Here is an 18827-nt window from a genome sequence, read left to right on the forward strand (position 1 = left end):
TGGTACCCTCCCATAACTCCCCCCCCATTGAATTTCATGCATGCATTCTGTCATATATATTAAGGCCTATCAAGTTTATGTACCCAGACATCCCCCAGTGTAAGTTCATTCACTGGGGTCTAGTCAGTCTATCTAGAGTCACTCCCTTAAAGAAGACCAACTCTCCCTCTCCTAGTAGTAATCAGCTGCCAATATTTCTTTAGCTAAGATTGGAACCTGCTGTCCATATCCCCAGCTCTATGCTGTGTTTTGTCTGGTTGAGTTTGCATGGGTCCTGTGCATGCTGACACCACTGCTGTAGGCTCATATGAGCGAGGTCCCAGGAGCCTGTAAGACTGTTTCCTTATGGTCATGCACCTCATCCCCTGGCTCTTACAATCTTTCTTCCCCCTCTTCCACAATGGTTTCTGAGTCCTGGGTGAAGTTTAATATAGGAGTCCTGAGACGCTTATGCTTGACCACTTGTGGCCTTTTGTGTTCGTTGCCGTCTGTTGTATGAGGGAGCTTCACTGATGAGAGTTGAGAGATGCATTAGTGTTTTCTCTACCCCTGTTCCACTGTGTTCCGTGAGCCTTAGGTGTAGAGGTCCATTGTTGATGTGTCACTCGGGGTTAGACATCTCATAGACGATTTTTCTCTGTGTGTGACCAGTTATGGAACTCTAATAGTCTTTGTTTGTTGCAAAAGAAGCTTCTTTGGTGAGTGGTGACTGACATACTTGTCTGTAAATATAAGGATCCATATTTAGCACATAGTAAGAAATTATATTTGTCTAGGGATGTGACAGATGTAGGTTTTTCCCTAGAATCTATGACCTCTCCAGCCAAGTGTATTTGGCTATGTTTACAGTGCCACACAGGAGTTTCTTCCCATTGAATGGGCTTAATGTTCAACTAGAGAGCTGTTGATTACCCCAGGATAAAAGTGCCGCTCCTGCACCAATGTAATTTGCTGTGCTGGTCATTGCTGTGGTTTTTAGGCTTCAAAGCTGGGGTCGAACCATAGATTGATTTTCTTCCTTAGCAACTTGCATAGTGTCCTCCGAAACTATGAGAACTAGACTTCAGGGAGGAGGATTCCAGGTCAGTTCCAGCTCCATTGCTCCAAGTCCTGTGTCCGAAGTATTCTCCATGGCCAATAATGGGTCATTTGGGGGTTTCTGTGTTATTTTTATGTTTTAACCTCCCTATGTTATCACCAGTGGCTCTGCTGGAACTCCTGCAGTTTTATCCCACCCACCACCTGAGCGTGTCTGCCTCTCACCCTCTTCCCAACAGTGCAGCCCTCTGCAGATCTCTGTATTTGTGCCTCATTGCTGATGAACTCTTCCTGTTTGATTACACAAAACGTTTTAGGGGTCGATCTGAGATTGTATTCCCTGTATCATGGATTTAGAGTTTAGTCCTTTACCCATTTTCTCAGTACGTTCAGGGTCACTGGGTGGTGGGGAGGGCCACTTTTGTTCTTTTCCCACGGCCTGGGATGTGTCTCTGGTCCTCTCCCTGGTGCAGCTTCCTCTCCTCCCTGGCCCTTTTGGTTTGGACCAGCCTTTCCAGTTCTCTGTCCCTTTGGAGGTATCTCATCCTTGCTCGCCCTTTCTCAAGGCTCCCTTGGGACTCTCTCCTCAGGCACTCTCCAGGCCTCTGGGAGCTCTCCAATCATTTCTCTTGGGACCCGGGCCTTCTGTTTCTTCTTCCAAACGTTAGTTTTATTTTTCACAGAAGAGCCTTAAATCCTGAAAGAATGTGTCTAGAGGACCAATAAACCTGAGCACCTACCCCATGAGATTTGGCAAAGAATGCCTGGACTCACAGTCCATTGAATCAGATGGCCTCAGACAGCTGATTAGAAACTGGTGTTTTAAAGGAGCAGGACAAGCCTGCCTACTGCCTCGTATCTCCAATTCTTTGCTTTGTCCTCAAAGCAAAACATGCCTTTTCCTCTGCAAGGAATAAATAGCATTTTCATTGCAAGGCAAATGAAATCACTTCTTGACCATTGGCTCCCCACTTAGAAGCAATTGCTATATGGCAGGCATCACGAATACACTGCAGGATTGATCTGTGGTTTTACTATAATGTATGTAAAGTACCAATTAATACTCTGAGGGCTCTTTGAAATGCCTGGGGGAGAAAAGTAAGAGGTGCTCAGTGCTTTAACCAGTCCAGGCCGCCCAGTGGGTTCTAGAGGAGTTCCCCTGTGGCTTGGGAAGTTTGTGTCTGGCCTGGGAACATATCTTGGATGGAGGAGTCAGGGCCATGGGACTTGGCCGGGGGTGGGGGGGTGGGAGGTGAGGTCACAGTGTAGGTAAGTCATAGGCCAGCTCTATGTCTTAGTTGTTTCTGTACCTGGAGACTGTAGGAGGCGGCTGGAGGCAGTCTTGGAAGACTGCTGAGGGAGTACCGATTCATCTGAATGATTCACGCAATGCATGTGTATGTGAGTAAACTCCATGTACAGTGTCCTGGACTCAGAAGCCATCAGGGGCCCGACAGATCATTAAATGAGTCCTCTGGTGGCTTGGTTCAGGATAAAAGGTGCTGGAGAGATGGCTCAGCGGTTAGGAGCACTGACTGCTCTTGCAGAGGACCCGGATTCGAGTCCCAGCACCCACATGGCGGCTACGAACTGTCCTTAACTCCAGTTCCAGGGGAATCCGAAGCCCTCTTCTGACCTCCACGGCACTGTGTGACATGGGTGCACTCACATGCATGCAGACAGTACACTCATACACATAAAATAAAAATAATAAAATATTTTTAAAAAATGCTCCATGAACAGATGACCAGATTGCACCAGCCTGGTTTTCATGGGGCATCTCCCTAAAGGAAGAACTTGTGAGCTGAGCCCTGGAAGGAGGGAGGGGCTGCAGATGGGAAAGGAGGGGCTCAGGGAGGAGCAGGGTGCGGAGGGAAGGGAGCTGTATGTCAGGCTGGGGAGGCAACAGGGCCCTGGGTGGTCACGGTGGGCAATTCAGAGCCTCAGGAGGAAGGAGGAGGGAATGTCTGGCTACATGTGGTCCCTGGAGGAGGGGACAGTGAGGGGTGCAGGTGCATAAGAAGGATAGCAAATTTGTTCTAGAAACGTCCTGTTTACTACATCTGTAGGTTATGTAGTCTGGTTAGTGTTTTTTTTTTTTTTTTTCCTGGAGCTTGGGATACAGGTCAGATTTTGGGAGATAAGAGGGGAGGGGTCTCTGGCAGAAGAAGTGAGTGTCTTTGAGTGGGAGGACAGCAAGAGCCTCCTGGGGACAGACAAGCAAGCTTCTGTGGGGTCACACACCTGCTTCAGATTCTCAGGGAGACCTGGGGCCTGCTGGTCTTCAGGCCCTGCTTACTTGGATCACAGCCACTTGGTGGCCATGGTCTTCTGGCTGATGCAAGATGTGAGCCACGGGCTGGCAAGATGGCCAGCAGGTGAAAGTACTTTCTATGAAAAGTTGGGGACCCGAGTTTAGTTCCTGGAACCCATGGTGGAAAAAGGGAACGTACTCCCAAAAGTTGTCCAGCCATGTGTGCCGTGGCATGTGAATGCTTGCACACACACACACACACCCCCCCCCACACACATACACACACATACACACACATACACACACATACACACACACACCCCACACACATACACACACATACACACATACACATACACACATACACACACACATACACATACACCCACACACATACACACACATACACACATACACATACACACACATACATACACACATACACACACACAAAAATTACACCCACGTACACACATACACATACACATACACACATACACACATACACACATACACACACATACACACATATACACACATACACACATACACATACACCCACACACATACACACATACACATACCCAGAAACAGACACACACACACACACACACACACACACACACATACACATACACCCACACACATACACACATACACATACCCAGAAACAGACACACACACACACACACACACACACACACACATACACATACACCCACACACATACACACATACACATACCCAGAAACAGACACACACACACACACACACACACACACACACATACACATACACCCACACACATACACACATACACATACCCAGAAACAGACACACACACACACACACACACACACACACACATACACATACACCCACACACATACACACATACACATACCCAGAAACAGACACACACACACACACACACACACACACACACATACACATACACCCACACACATACACACATACACATACCCAGAAACAGACACACACACACACACACACACACACACACACATACACATACACCCACACACATACACACATACACATACCCAGAAACAGACACACACACACACACACACACACACACACACATACACATACACCCACACACATACACACATACACATACCCAGAAACAGACACACACACACACACACACACACACACACACATACACATACACCCACACACATACACACATACACATACCCAGAAACAGACACACACACACACACACACACACACACACACATACACATACACCCACACACATACACACATACACATACCCAGAAACAGACACACACACACACACACACACACACACACACATACACATACACCCACACACATACACACATACACATACCCAGAAACAGACACACACACACACACACACACACACACACACATACACATACACCCACACACATACACACATACACATACCCAGAAACAGACACACACACACACACACACACACACACACACATACACATACACCCACACACATACACACATACACATACCCAGAAACAGACACACACACACACACACACACACACACACACATACACATACACCCACACACATACACACATACACATACCCAGAAACAGACACACACACACACACACACACACACACACACATACACACATACACACACATACACATACACACATACACACACATACACACATATACACACATACACACATACACATACACCCACACACATACACACATACACATACACACATACATACACACACACACACATACACACACATACACATACACCCACACACACACACACATACACATACACACATACACACACATACATACACACATACACACACAAAAATAATAGTAATAATTTAAAAAGTACTAGCTGCTCCACATTCATCAACCTAGCAGACATCTGGTGCTCTAGGGAGGGTCAGACACAGTCTGTGCCCCTGGAACACTGTCATAATATGCTGTCATGGCCTCTTCTACTATGGGATGGTGCTGAAGGGCAAGAATGTCTGGTGGGTCCCAGGAGATGAAAAGTAACAGGGGCAGAGAGAAATTATGTTGGTGGGCCAGATGGAGTGTGGCTCCTTGCACAGGACAAAGAGGGCAGGATAGAGGAGAGGGGAGCTGGGGATGCGTCCAGGGAAGCCTTGTTACTATCTGTAATCTACCTGTCCCCAAATCCCCATAGGCAAGATGTCCTTCGAGGGAGCCAGGCTCAGCATGAGGAGCCGGAGGAACGGGAGCACCCGAACCCTGTACTCCAGTGTGTCTCGGAGCACAGATGTGTCCTACAGCGACAGCGTAAGTCTACACTGAGCACTTGATGTAGTTCTACACTGAGTACTTGGTGTAGTTAGGATGATCTGGTGACCAATCTGCCTTCTTCCTAAAGATCATCTCTCAGTGTCTAGATAGTACTTATGAGTTATTTTGTGGGGAACCTTAATCATACTTTGGGTAACCTGGGTGCTGTCCTCTTGTTCCCACCCTGGGGTTTAGGACGAGCTTCTGAAATCCATGTCTTTGTGTTTCTGCGATGTTCCTGTTTCCTGGTTGTTTTCTCCGGCCCATCTCTCTTCATCCAGAGCCAGCACTTACATTGCTATCAGGGTTCAGCGTGACAGGCCGTGGCTTCTGGGCACCAGGAGGCTGCTTCTCTTGAGCTTTACTCAGGCCACACGTGGTCCTCCAGCTTTCTACACTATCAGGCGTGATACATTCCCATTTGTCAGGACATTGCAGCCTGATACCTGGCCCCCTCTGACTACAGTGTTAAACACTGGGGTGGAGGCTGGCTTTGCAAAGAGAAGGAAGGAGCAGGAAGAAGAGAGAGAGCTAGGGTACCGGTCATGTTAGCATCCTGATCTGACTGCTGGGTTGTAAGGGGCTGACTTTGTGCCACATCACTGAGCTGCCGGGACGTGTACATACAGGAACAGCAGAAGCCCGCACCTTCCTCCAGTGGAGGCTGGCCTCCAGGGCTGAGACAAGGCAGGGGGATGCTCAGGGCACAAAATATAAAGAGGTGCCCACTCTGAGCTTTTCATGCCCTGAGGACTGAGCACTTCCTCTGGCTTTAAAAAGCTCTTAGGTTTCACCCTAGTCCTGTCCTACGACAACACAGACGAGGCAGTGGGGACTTCTCCAGCGTCCACCTCTGACTCTCCTCCTCCTTATTCTGTGACCACAAGCAGTGCAGCTCCCACTGGGAGGCTCCTCCCGACCGTCACTTGGCCTCAGGCACCAGTGTCCCTAGGAGAGGGATGCAGGCTGATGCTTTCTGTCGCTGTGCTCTTGCAACCTCCCCCTGTAATCCTCCCCTTGGCCCCCAACAATCCCCCCAACCAAAAGTCCTGAGTAGAACTGCTGAGACTCCCAAAGGCTTCTCTGTTCTGGGGGTGGTGGTGGTAGCTCTGTTTCCCCCCTGAACACATCTCCCTGAAAGTGCATTTTCAGAGGAAGTTTTTGCAACAAAGCAGTTTTTTTAAAAAGTCATCACCCCTCTTCTAGAATCATTTCACAACTCATGCAGCTGCTGTTTCCTTCATCCATGTTAGACAGACTCCAAGTCAGCTAAGCAGATAAAAAAATGATCTCACGAGGAAAATTGGGCATCACAGATTTTCAAATACTGTTCATGCAGAGAAACATAAAAAGGATGATTATTTTTTCTTTCTAAATGGTTGTGAAATACACAAAGAGCAAGTGTAACTTCCCAGACTCAAAGAAGCATCACTCCAAGTCCCCTGGGACCAACTCCAACTTGGTAAACCAAATACCGCTGGTACTACCAAGTATCTACGTGCTGGGTGACACACACCTTTGATCCCAGCACTCAGGAGGTAGAGACAGGTGGCTCTCTGAGAGTTCAAGGCCAGCCAGGGCTACACAATGAGATCTCATCTATAGATAAGATAGATAAGGTAGATAGATAGATAGGTAGATAATAAGAGACTGAAGCCCTCATGTGACCTCCATGCCAAATATCCTTTCCCCCTCATAGGTAACAACCACAATCCTGATTTTTGTCATTAATGCTCTGCCTTGATTTAGAACTGTCTATGTTGTTTGTCTTTTTTGATACACATGCAGCTGTGTTCTAAGTATTCTTTGTGACTGCTTCATTCTTTTGCTTAGCAATTTTGTTTTGGAGATTAGCACATATCAATGAGTATAGTAGTTGTAAATTCATTGTCACACATTGATACACACAGTAGATGTAAATTCATTGTCCTGCCGTGCAGAGCTCCTTTGTGGGCTTCTGTTTGCCCAGTTTAAAGAAGGGGGCACTTGGGTTTCCGTCTTTTGCTATGAGGGGAACACTGCCCACTGCACACTGGATGTGTACTCTAGGTCTCCCTAGAAAGTTCCCTTTGAGCTATGACCTTGAAGGCGAAGGTAGATTTTTCTACTTCAAGCGGTCTTGGTTTAAGAAATGGGATTTATGGGGCAACTCATATTCAAAGGGTGAGACAGAGGACATAAAGGGTCCCAGTGTCTGATACTCCTGGACATATCAGGGCTGGGGGGATAAAGGGGTGGGGCACGGTAGACTCCATTTCAGGAGGCAGACTCTGTGTGGTTGATGCTGGCCTTGCTGTGGGAAGACAGGAAGTTAGGGCTGGCTTGGGTGCTAGCCGGTCTTGTGAGGACTCCAGCTGCCCAGGGAAGGAAAACCCTAGCAGCCAGCCTTCCCAGGGCCCAACACCTCTGAGGAGGACCTCAGTGGCAGGAGTTAGAGAGCGCAGGTGGCGTAGAGGTAACTCCTGTCTCCACAGGGGACTAGTCTTCAGGGAAATGACTTTGCTGGCAATAACAGACAATTGCCCTGAGCAGTACCAATTTACTCTCTCATCCACTGTGGACACGCGTTCCTCCACCCTCCTCTTCATCCTCACTGGCTGTTGATTGTCATCTTAAACGCTGTTAACCTGATGGGTGTAAAGGGGCTCTCCCCGGGTTCCACTTTTTCCCTAACCGGGCTGGTTCTTGTGTGTTCACGTCTTACCTGTGTCCCTTTTCCACATCGGTTCTACCTCTTGCTACTGTCCCACTTTGTTCTTGCTGATTGATAGTTCTTTTATATTCTGGTCACCGTCGTAGAATGATTGATTGATACTGAAAATTCTCTCATTGTAAGAAACAGGTATTTTCCATTTTTTCATCTGTAAGAGACATTTTTGGTTTATAAAAGCCTTGGTTGGTTGTCAGAACTAGCTCCCAGATGGGCCTGACCACCTTGCCCACAGTAGGATGAACTGGAAGGACATTTGGAAAACATCCCTTTTAAACAAGCAGGAGGAAGGGGAATGGAAAACTACATTGACAATTTTTCTAATCCTACCTACCATCCAATGTGTCTGTTTCTTGGTAACCGTGGAGATAGAACAACATAATGTGTATGTGTCTGATGCCGTGTACATAGAAGATAACACTAAGTAACTTTTGGAAATGTTTTCATTTAGTTAAAAATGTAAATGTATGTGTCATAAAAACTTGAAGTATACTAAAATAAACAAATGAAGGATGCCATGACAACCTTTGAAGGAGGGTGAGACTTGCTTAGTATTCATTGACTCCAGCAAGGGCCGAGAACAAACAGATAATTTCTTATTGCATGGTCTTTATTCGCAGGACATGGTGAATTTCATTCAGACAAATTTTAAGAAGCGGGAATGTGTCTTCTTTACTAAAGACTCCAAGGCCACGTAAGCTAATAGTTCCTTCCGTTCTCCCGTCTGTGTTTAAGAACAAATTATTGTTGACCACCATTCCAACAGACACCCATAGGTTCCTTGCTAAAGTCGTCTGTATTTTGTAATTCTCAGAAATGGGGTGTGATGAGGACAGATCTGGCAAGCCTACCTGGCAAGCCATTCCCTGTTTCCTCCTGTTCTGTGGTTTCTAGTTTTGGCAAAGTTGCTGAGGGAGGCTGTGGCTCCCTTCAGTAGTCCATGATCCTGGAAGCCCGCCCTGCCTGGCGGCCTCGACAATGAGCACTATTTCATGGTGGTTTGCAGGTGGCACTACACATGGGACTGGTCCTTCTTCTCAGCTGTGGTTCTTGGTCCTTTGCTTCTTCTTGGGTGTTCCTGGACTCCGTGCATCCTGTTTTTGGGGGGTTGGCTGGCTACATGATCAGTTCTTAACCAGTCAAGCACCTGGGGGGTGACATCATCCACAATGTTAATCAGCTGAGGTTCAATCCTACTCACTGTTCTTACAGAGGATGGCTCTGGATCTAATTATAGGATTTTAATTAAAAAATATTAATTATTTTTGTTGTATGTGTACGCACGTATTGCTTGCATGTAGGTAAGTGCACCCATGCAGTGCAATGCCCGCAGAGGAAAGAAAAAGTTGTTGGATCCTCTGGAACTGGAGTTATGGACAGTTGTCATAAGACCCGGGATTCGAACCCGGGTCTTCTGCAAGAACAGCCAGTGTTCTTAACCACTGAGCCATCTCTCCAGCCCCTGATTTTAATTTTTAAAAAAATTCATTTATTTATATTTTATGTGTTTGAGTGTTATGCCTGCCTGTGTGTAAGTACACCTGTGTCATGAAATGACCTTGGAGGACAGAAGAGGGCATTGAAGCCCTTGGAACTAGAGTTATGGACAGTTGTCATAAGACCCGGGATTCGAACCCGGGTCTTCTGCAAGAACAGCCAGTGCTCTTAACTGCTGAGCCACCTCTCCAGCCTAGAGTTACGGCATCTTAATGCTGCTTCCTGCTTTTCTTTTCTCTACCCCTGCTTGCCTGCCTGTTGATGATACAGGAAAGAGTGCAGATATTAACTCAATCGATGGTTGTAGTTTTTAAGGTTGAGCTTTTGTTGAAGGAGGCAGTGCAAAGGGCAGGGATGTAAGACAGGAAGAGCTTTAGAATCAACGTTAGTTCCCACAGTGGCTTGGCTGCCTTGTCCCTGTATGACATACAGTCAATTATTCTTTGCCCTGCACCAAATCCTCTTACCTTACAAGCCTGCTAAAGGCATACCCCTGGGGTCAACTAAGGATGACGTAGCACTTAAAATACCTCATAATGCCTCAGAGCTCAAAGGGTGTCAGACAGGTGTGCTTTCTGACTTCATGTTAAATAGACAATGAACATCAGGAAAACCTGAGATCTCCATTGAGGCACCAGCATACACATTCTAATTATGAGTCACCCCAGCACAGTGTACACACTGTGGATCAGCTGCTACTCCATGGATGTTTCACTGAGGGATTTTGTTGCTAAGCTGCTCATCTGACTGGTAGAGAACAGTTTGGTTCATTCATACCCAGTAAACATTTTCTGAGAATCTACTACATCACAGGACTCTCTTCATTTCTTCTTTAGTGATGCTGGGGGAGGGGTCAATACCAGGGCATCGTGTGTGCCAAGCAAGTGCTCTGTGCTGGGCTACAGCTGTAACCTTATCACAGGAATTCATATACTTGATTTCTAATACTACAAATCCCCTTGCAAAGCAGCCATGATCACTTGACAGATAAGCTAAGGGAGACTCCGAAGGGGCCAGTATTTACCCAGGGTCACATGGAAGCATTACGGGGATTTGGACCCAGGCTTTCTGATTCCAAGCTGCCTCTGTTTCTGATAATGACTTCGCAGCAGGCAGGTCCTCAAAGGGCTCAAGAGTCTGTCTTCAGTTGTAGCAAGAACAAGTGGGGCATCTTCCATCCTGCCATGAGCTTGGGTGGGTGTGGACAGAAGCCAAAGGACAGCAGGACGTGGCAAGGACAGACAGAACAACATCAGAAGCCGCTTTCCCTGGGGAAGTCCCTGGGGACTCAGCTGGAGCAAGGGCTGCAGCAACCGCTCAGTCTCGTGACTCTTTTTTTTTTATCCTTGGCCAAACTGAAACTCCCTGGGAGCTGTAATGAATGGAAGCAAGGATCCTGCTCAGAAGGGTGACCGGGAACCTAGTCTATAGCTCAATTTCTATGATTTTATAAAACATTGAGTAGTTTAACAAATATTTTGGATGCAGATAATTTTTATAACTCTATAGTAATTAAAAGTTCCCATTACAGAGAGCCTAACAAGTCAGGTACATGGCTTTAATCTTAGCACCTGAGAGGCAGAGGCAGGTGGGTCTCTGTGAATCTGAGGCCAGCCTAGCCTACATGGTGAGACCCTGCCTCAAACAAACACAACAAACCAAACCGCAAACACCCCAAAGAGCTCAGCAAGCTCAATGAAGAGGGAACTTGCTATGGGAGGCAGGAATGTGGTCTGACAGCAGGCAGAGGCTGGGTCCCTGGGGTACTTGGAAGCCCCGACTGGACTTGTGGGGACTGAGGAAGTCCTCTCTCAGCACTGCTCACTCCACTCCACCCTGCACCTGTTTCCTTCTCTCTCAGCCCCGACAGGACTGTGTTGTGTGGCCTGATTTTCCATGTTGCAGGCCTAGACCTGGAGGGAGATGGGTACAAATCTTTCGGCCCTGATTCAGATTTTCCCCCAGGTTTCCAAGAAAGGGACACCAATGCTAATATTGAATTAACTTCCTGTCCCTGAGTCTGTTGATTGTGAGTGGGTCCACAGGATTTAAATGCACGCACAGACTCATCTTGATGCAACTGTGCAGATGGTGTTGGGGAGCGATCTCTGTCTCATCAGGACACACGCTGAATGTGTAATCTTCAGCAGGGACCTGTAATGAGATGGCATTAGCGGCATTCGCCCCCTGATGACAGCAGCTGCTGCTGAAGATCTCTGATTAGATGCTGTTCTTCCTCATTACAGTTTCTTCCTTAAGTGGCTCTGGTAGCTACCCCAGCCTCGGCACTTCACAAAAATAGACTATTAGCAGAACAACCTCAGGTCCCTGGATCACAGCCGAGGTCACTGCTTCCGGGCAGCAGAAAGGAACAGTTTGGTCCAGCCACACTTGTACCGCATCTAGAGTGCCCCAGTGCTTGCCTATCCAGCGATGACTCTCTTCTGTTGAATTTTTAGAAGCAGTCATAAAAACACGTATCACTCTCATCCCTTTGTTAATGAACTGCGACCTACGGCCAGACCCTGGCTTTAGAACTCCTTGACATTTGTCATTTGCCAAATAAACTCAGTGGCAAAGACCATGAAAACACAGCCGTGGTCAAAGGCAGCTATGTATATGTGCCCTGGTATTTTGGAAGGAGGACCAAAGCATCCGCCTCACACAAATCGATGACAATACTTAAAAAGAAAAACCTTTTCAGTTGCTCATCCATTCATAGAATATTTGCTGGAGAATGTAAGATAAAGAATCCAGCCAGAAACAACCCTAACAAGATTTTCTCAATTGATACGTCTTTATTTGGCTCAGCTGCTGAGGGGAATACTTGCTCCAGGGTCACCTTGTGTGACTATCTGGACCACGTAGGGCACAAGGATGCTGGGGGTGAGTGGGACTTGAAGCTTTTAGTCTGTCCCCACACCCTAGCATAGGCCCACATCTTGAACCATAATCTCTATTGTGGGAACAGGGACACTGGTTACAGTGAGCAGTATTGATCCCCCAGACAATGGGTATGAAAGAGGACATTGGATATTTGCTTACTGATGGTGGTCATGGTGCTGGATCCACTGTTCCCTTGCCCTTACTCTGTCCCCCTGGCCCGCTGTGCTTATCAGACATAGTCTTCACATCGTTACTCACCAGGCCCCTCAGGACAACACCCTGTTGTCCTCCCCTGGCCTGGCCTTGTAGTTTGTTACCGTTCATTTCTTTAGAGATTTCCTCTCAAGATGTAACGCAGCTCTGGGCAGAGTGAGGCCAGATAATCATGGGCTATGGTTGAGGATTGTTTTTGTTTTTAACTGTACCTTTACTTCTGCTTGGTTATCTCATCCTTCACTGTTCCTTGACTCAATGTACCACCCTGGGCTGACGGTCTTGTAGGCACAGCATGTGTGGTGTACCAGGCCCACCAGCTGCTTTGCACCATTTCCAACCCTGGCAGGAGAGGGGCTGTGCCAGGACAAAAGGAAGCATTGGGTCAGTCTCTCCACGCATTCTGCCAGGTTTGTGCATCCCAGGAGATGCTGAGCAACTTCAGGACAGGAAGTCACATCCCACTCAGTTTGGGATGTTGAAGAGCTCAGGCAGGTGTGATGCAGACTGATTCCCAATCAGTGTTTGTTGAACGATGACCGCACACTGTGGAAAGAGCAGAGAAAAAAGATCGTCACGTCATGCTTAGCTTTTTTCCCTCTTTCTACTTCCTGTCACACATGTGTGTCATTTAATGATAGGTACATTTAGTTTAGACGCATGTTTCATGGGGAGAACTGGTGTTCATCACTACAGCTGCCCTTGTTTACCTCAATTATGGAGAGTCGCCCAAGCAACTACTGTCTAGTAGAGAAGGTGATCTGTAAACCCTGGAGCACTCTGGGCCCGTCAGGGAACTGTGTCTCCCCGGTGAGTACGGCTCACGGGACGAATAGCTTTACCTGCCTTCAGAAGAGCATCGCTGACTGAGAAACTGTCAAGGTCAGCATTAAAGAACTAAGGCCTGACTGTTCCAGGCTCCCAGGGGTTAGGTCGGACTCGTGTGAGGAGCTCAGTAAATGGTTCCTGGATTCCTGTACTCCTGGTTCCTTGCACAGCTAATGGGCCCCATGAGGGCAGAGCCCTGCTCTCCCCTCCCAGCTTCCAGGAAGGGTCAACTCATTGGTGAATGGATAATGATCACTATGAATAAAACATCAAAACAGTCTTTAGATAACCAACAGAGGTGAGGAAAACCTGAAAATAAGATGTGATGGTAGAATTTCATCTTGTGTTGACTAAAGTTAATAATGCATGATTTATTCCAAGACACGTGACAGACCATTTAAGTAGACTGAAATCTGTTGCTTCTCGCCAACATGGCTGGCTCAGGGAGAACGTGTGCAAGTGTGGCTATGCCCAGAGCCAGCACATGGAAGGCACCCAGATCAACCAAATCGAAAAGTGGAACTACAAGAAGCATACCAAGGAGTTTCCCACCGACGCCTTCGGGGACATTCAGTTTGAGACTCTGGGGAGAAAAGGCAAGGTAAGAAGGACTCTTTAATTTAGCTAACTGATGTGCTGAGACTAACTTGGGCTACTTTGTTACCTACCTTGAATCTTCTAGTAGTGTGGCCGTAGGAGGGATGAGTAATAGCTAACCCCAGGGACAGTGACTAGATTATGTTCAACTGGAAAAACCCAGCAGGTAAGCAGAGAATCGTGGATCTGTGTGTTGTCTGCTGAGCCTGACTGTTAATGGTTGGGGAAAATGCTTCTGTGAATAATAGTCCCTTGAGTTTGGGTTCTGAGAACATACCCAGCTCCAAATAAGGTGAGGTCTCCCTTTCTACACCCACACAAGGGCCCTCAAAGGGAGGTTTACAAGGCGTCTATTTTTCTATCCATCAGAAATAGGCCTTCCTCAAATGCCTCCATGCTCCCTGTCTGAATGACAGCTGGTTCTCCTAGCTGGAAGCTGGGGCCTTTATCCCTCGCATCCTCTGTAGTCCCCAAGGCCACCCAGCTCCACTGACTAGCCTAGCCTCTGCCCCAGGACAGACCAGAGTCTCCTTGCATGCCTGCCCATTGCCTCCTTGGCTCATCAGGGGTGAGCTGATGACCCGGTAAGCATCCCTTGCCTTCCATGCTTCCAGTAGGCTACAGGTGGCATTGCATGTTTTCCACGTGGTTTGTGGGGCCATTCAGGGTCACTCCTCCACATGCTTTCCTTCTGCGTGAGGCCTGGACGTAGGCTTTGCCTAGGGTGCCGCAATGTGTTACCTTGCTGCCCCTGGGCAGGGAGTGGGTACCACCCAGCATCCGCGGGCAGAACACGAACCTGATGCTTTCACCTTCCCACAGTACATCCGCTTGTCCTGCGACACGGACTCGGAAACCCTCTACGAACTGCTGACACAGCACTGGCACCTGAAGACGCCCAACCTGGTCATTTCTGTGACTGGTGGTGCCAAAAACTTCGCTTTGAAGCCTCGTATGCGGAAGATCTTCAGCCGGCTGATCTACATTGCACAGTCTAAAGGTGCGCAGGCGCAGGAGAGTATGTCTGTGGTCATTCTTCCCAGGCAGCCCTGAGTCTTCTGTCCACTTACCTGCAGAATCTAGATGCTCCTAGGACTATAGAATTTTATTTCATTATTAGTTATGTGCATGTGGGGGTGTGTGCAGGTGCCCTTGGAGACACCAAAAGAGGTCACTGGATCACCTGGACCTGGAGTTACAGGCAGTTGTGAGACGCCTCTGTGTGGGTGCTGGGAACCAAACTTAGGGCCCTTGTAAGAGGAATACTTGCTCTTAAGAGCGCTTAATGCTGAGCCATCTCTCCAGCCCCTAGAACTGTAGAATTATTTGCTCTTTTATATCATAAGCAATATTCCCAGGCAGATGGAAGTCAAGCACTCTATCTAGCTGACAGTTTTCCAGAGTAACTCCAAATCAGGCGCTGCCTTAATACCTTAAATCTCCCCATGTTTTAATTTTACTATTTACACACGTAAAGTTATACAAAAAATATTCTAAGGAATCAAACGGACATTTAATTAGATTTCTCTTTCATGTTGGAGATCAGCGATGACCTTTTGGAAACAGAGATCGTATGCCAGGTTGTGAACAGCACTGGGTGTTTGATCTGGATAAAAACAGGCGGCTTTGGTGCCTGCTCTGCCTGGCGTTTTCTTTCTTGTCAACGTTGTGTTTTGAAACTTTTCAAACCTACAGAAATGCTCCTAGAGTAAGACGATGAGTATCTGTACACGCTTCCGGATTTATAACTACGGACGTCCCCACATTTGTCTCTTCTCGTTTTATAAATACGTATTATAATTTGGGGTAAAATTATTTGAGGGCAGATTATAGGCATCGTGGCTCCTAGGCCCCAAATTTGTCAGCATGCATCTCCTAAGAGGAGAGATGTCTCCTTACATATCCCAGCACAGTTTTCCAACCTTGGATGGTTAGCACCGACCAACACTGTCACCCAGCAGTCCTTTCAAGCAAAGAAACTTATTTTCCACTTGGATTCCAAATCCCTTTACCTTTTCATATCTTTCTGTTTTTCTGACACCAACTCTAGCTCTCAGCCTCCATCGTCCCTTGTCACACTTTGAAGAGCACAGGCCAATAGCTTTGTAGATTGCCACTTAAATTTGATAGATGTTTTTCTCATCATGGGGTTCAGTGTATCTGAGCTTAACATTTTGGAAGTTCTTTTACAAAGATGAATTGACTGACAACTAAGGAAACAGGCCTTATTTTAGATACGAGTTTTTCCTTAATGCGAAGAAACTATGAGATTCTACCAGTACCCCATCCCAATTTATTCTCCTCAGTTTCTGACCAAAGGTAGGCATTTGTGTGGGTAGTTACCTTGTTAAGAAATTGAGTGATTTAGCTTCTTATGGCCAACTACTAAACATGTATCATTCGTTCACTCATTCAAAAATGCTTTTTAAGATCCGGTGTGTATCCAGAATTGTTGTAGGTGCTGGGGATACAGCAGAAGGAAACACGTGGAAGTCCCTGGCCTTGGGGCGTGCTGGGGAAATGACTCAGTGCGGAAAGGCACTTGCTGCCAAGCCTCTTAATCTGAGTTTGATACCAAGAATCCACATGGTGAACAGAGAAAGGCAACTTTTGCAAGTTGTCCTCTGACCTCCATGCATGTGCTGTGGCAGGCTTGCGTGCAGTGTGTGTGCAGACAGACACATACCCCGCCCCCCAAATGCACACATACATACACACAGACAGCATAAAAGCCCCTGGCTTAGAAGAGTGCCTGTTTCTATGTGTAGTAGCAAGGTAGATTCTATTTAGATTAGCCAAAGTAGAAAAAGTGTCTGTCACTTTCAGTTGCTTCATTTTAACAGGGAGTACCAAGAACTGGCTTAAGGAAGTGTGTGAACCTTCTTAGGGTGTCAGAGTACGTTATGTTAATTAATAATCTTGGGATTTGTTGTTGTTATTGGTGGTGGTTTTTGGTTTTGCTTTGGTGTTGGGGTCTGAACCCAGGGTCTGGCACATATTAGTTCGACACCCTATTTACTGAAATGTAAATTCCCAAACTGTGGGTGTTTTACATTAAAAATCCCTACAATATGCTTGGCATTGAGATGGTTACTAAATATAAACCTTGAATAAAATGTATGCAAAATTATGTAAAGCAAAGCAGATTTGCTGGGACCAGAAGACTTACTCTGTTCAGACCAATATGGGGTCGTGGGAGCAGAGCACCCTGCTATCCATGACAACCCTACCCAGTAACTCACAGACTCAGGCATGCACTGCCCATGAAAACATTGCCCTGGAGACTTATGACGGGTGCAGATGCGTTGACTCCACCTCCACAGAGGCTGAGGATGTAGATTTAGAATAGGACTCAGAACCAAATGCTTTCCAGTGGACCTTCTCTCAGGAACCTTCAAGGACCTCCTCTTCATGTTTTCCGTATGACCCACTACACAGTGTGGCTCTTGGTGCTGCATCCTGGAGCCCATGGCTGGGGAGTTTCTCTAGGGGTCTGTAAGCACAGGACAGAAACCTTTTTCAGACTTAGCTAAAGTTTTGCTCCCCATCCTCGTCCGCAGGTGCTTGGATTCTCACGGGAGGCACACATTATGGCCTGATGAAGTACATTGGGGAAGTGGTGAGAGATAACACCATCAGTAGGAACTCAGAAGAAAACATCGTGGCCATCGGCATAGCAGCTTGGGGCATGGTCTCTAACAGGGACACCCTCATCCGGAACTGCGATGATGAGGTACATGTAGGGCAGGGAGGTCTGCAAGGTCCCATGAGAGAATGACCGGGGCAGTGTCTAGAGCCCGAGCGTGGGGGCTCTGTGATGGAGCCAGCTTATGGCAAAGCCTGACTTACAAGAAGAGCGCATGGCCCTCAAGAGTTAAAAACCGGAATGGCATACTTAAGGACTCCAAAGCAAAAGTGAACAGTGGAGGCACTTTGTCACTAAAATCTGTCCCCAGCAATCTCATGATGGGATTGACCCATTGTTCTCTTAGCCATGACCTAAATCTGTCTCAGAAGAGTTTACACTGCTGATATAGTCCTGTACGGCTGGGCTGTACTCGCAGGAATTCAAATCAGTCACCCTGTTGCCTACTTGATCTGGCTTTAGGAAGGGTGTGAGGTTCACTCCACCAAATGTTTTCTATGAGCTGATTAGAGAGTGAAAACACTCACTCATATCTTGTTCAGAATACAAAATGGACATAGGAGAACTTGTATCAAGTGTGAAGTTCTGCAAACAGTGAATTGGGGACCTCCTGAAGCCCTACCCAGAAGATTTGGGCTAGATGTTCAGAAATCCAAATTTAACATACACGCTTTCTTCTCTCTGGGGCTCATGCGATGTCTAGATGCTAAAGGTTAAGGAGTTTTGAGATTGCTATGGTTTTTAAAAAAGTGTTTTACTTTTAAAAATATTTATTTAATTAATTTTTTCTTTTTAATTGAATTTTTGTTAATTTC

General features: G+C 46.9%; 1 protein-coding gene across 1 annotated transcript in view; it reads left to right on the top strand.

Annotated features, from left to right (window-relative positions):
- Trpm8 (transient receptor potential cation channel subfamily M member 8) overlaps window positions 1-18827 on the top strand; it is a 117957-nt gene that overhangs the window by 18536 nt on the left and 80594 nt on the right. The window contains exons 2-6 of the mRNA XM_008834505.2: window positions 5520-5632; window positions 8966-9039; window positions 14214-14370; window positions 15189-15366; window positions 17927-18099. Of these exons, the coding sequence (XP_008832727.1) occupies window positions 5525-5632; window positions 8966-9039; window positions 14214-14370; window positions 15189-15366; window positions 17927-18099 (690 nt within the window). The 5' untranslated portion in view covers window positions 5520-5524. The remainder of the gene's footprint in view (window positions 1-5519; window positions 5633-8965; window positions 9040-14213; window positions 14371-15188; window positions 15367-17926; window positions 18100-18827) is intronic.

This window comes from Nannospalax galili, unplaced genomic scaffold, assembly GCF_000622305.1.
Source record: "Nannospalax galili isolate Female #2095 unplaced genomic scaffold, S.galili_v1.0 scaffold771, whole genome shotgun sequence".
Classification (NCBI taxonomy): domain Eukaryota; kingdom Metazoa; phylum Chordata; class Mammalia; order Rodentia; family Spalacidae; genus Nannospalax; species Nannospalax galili.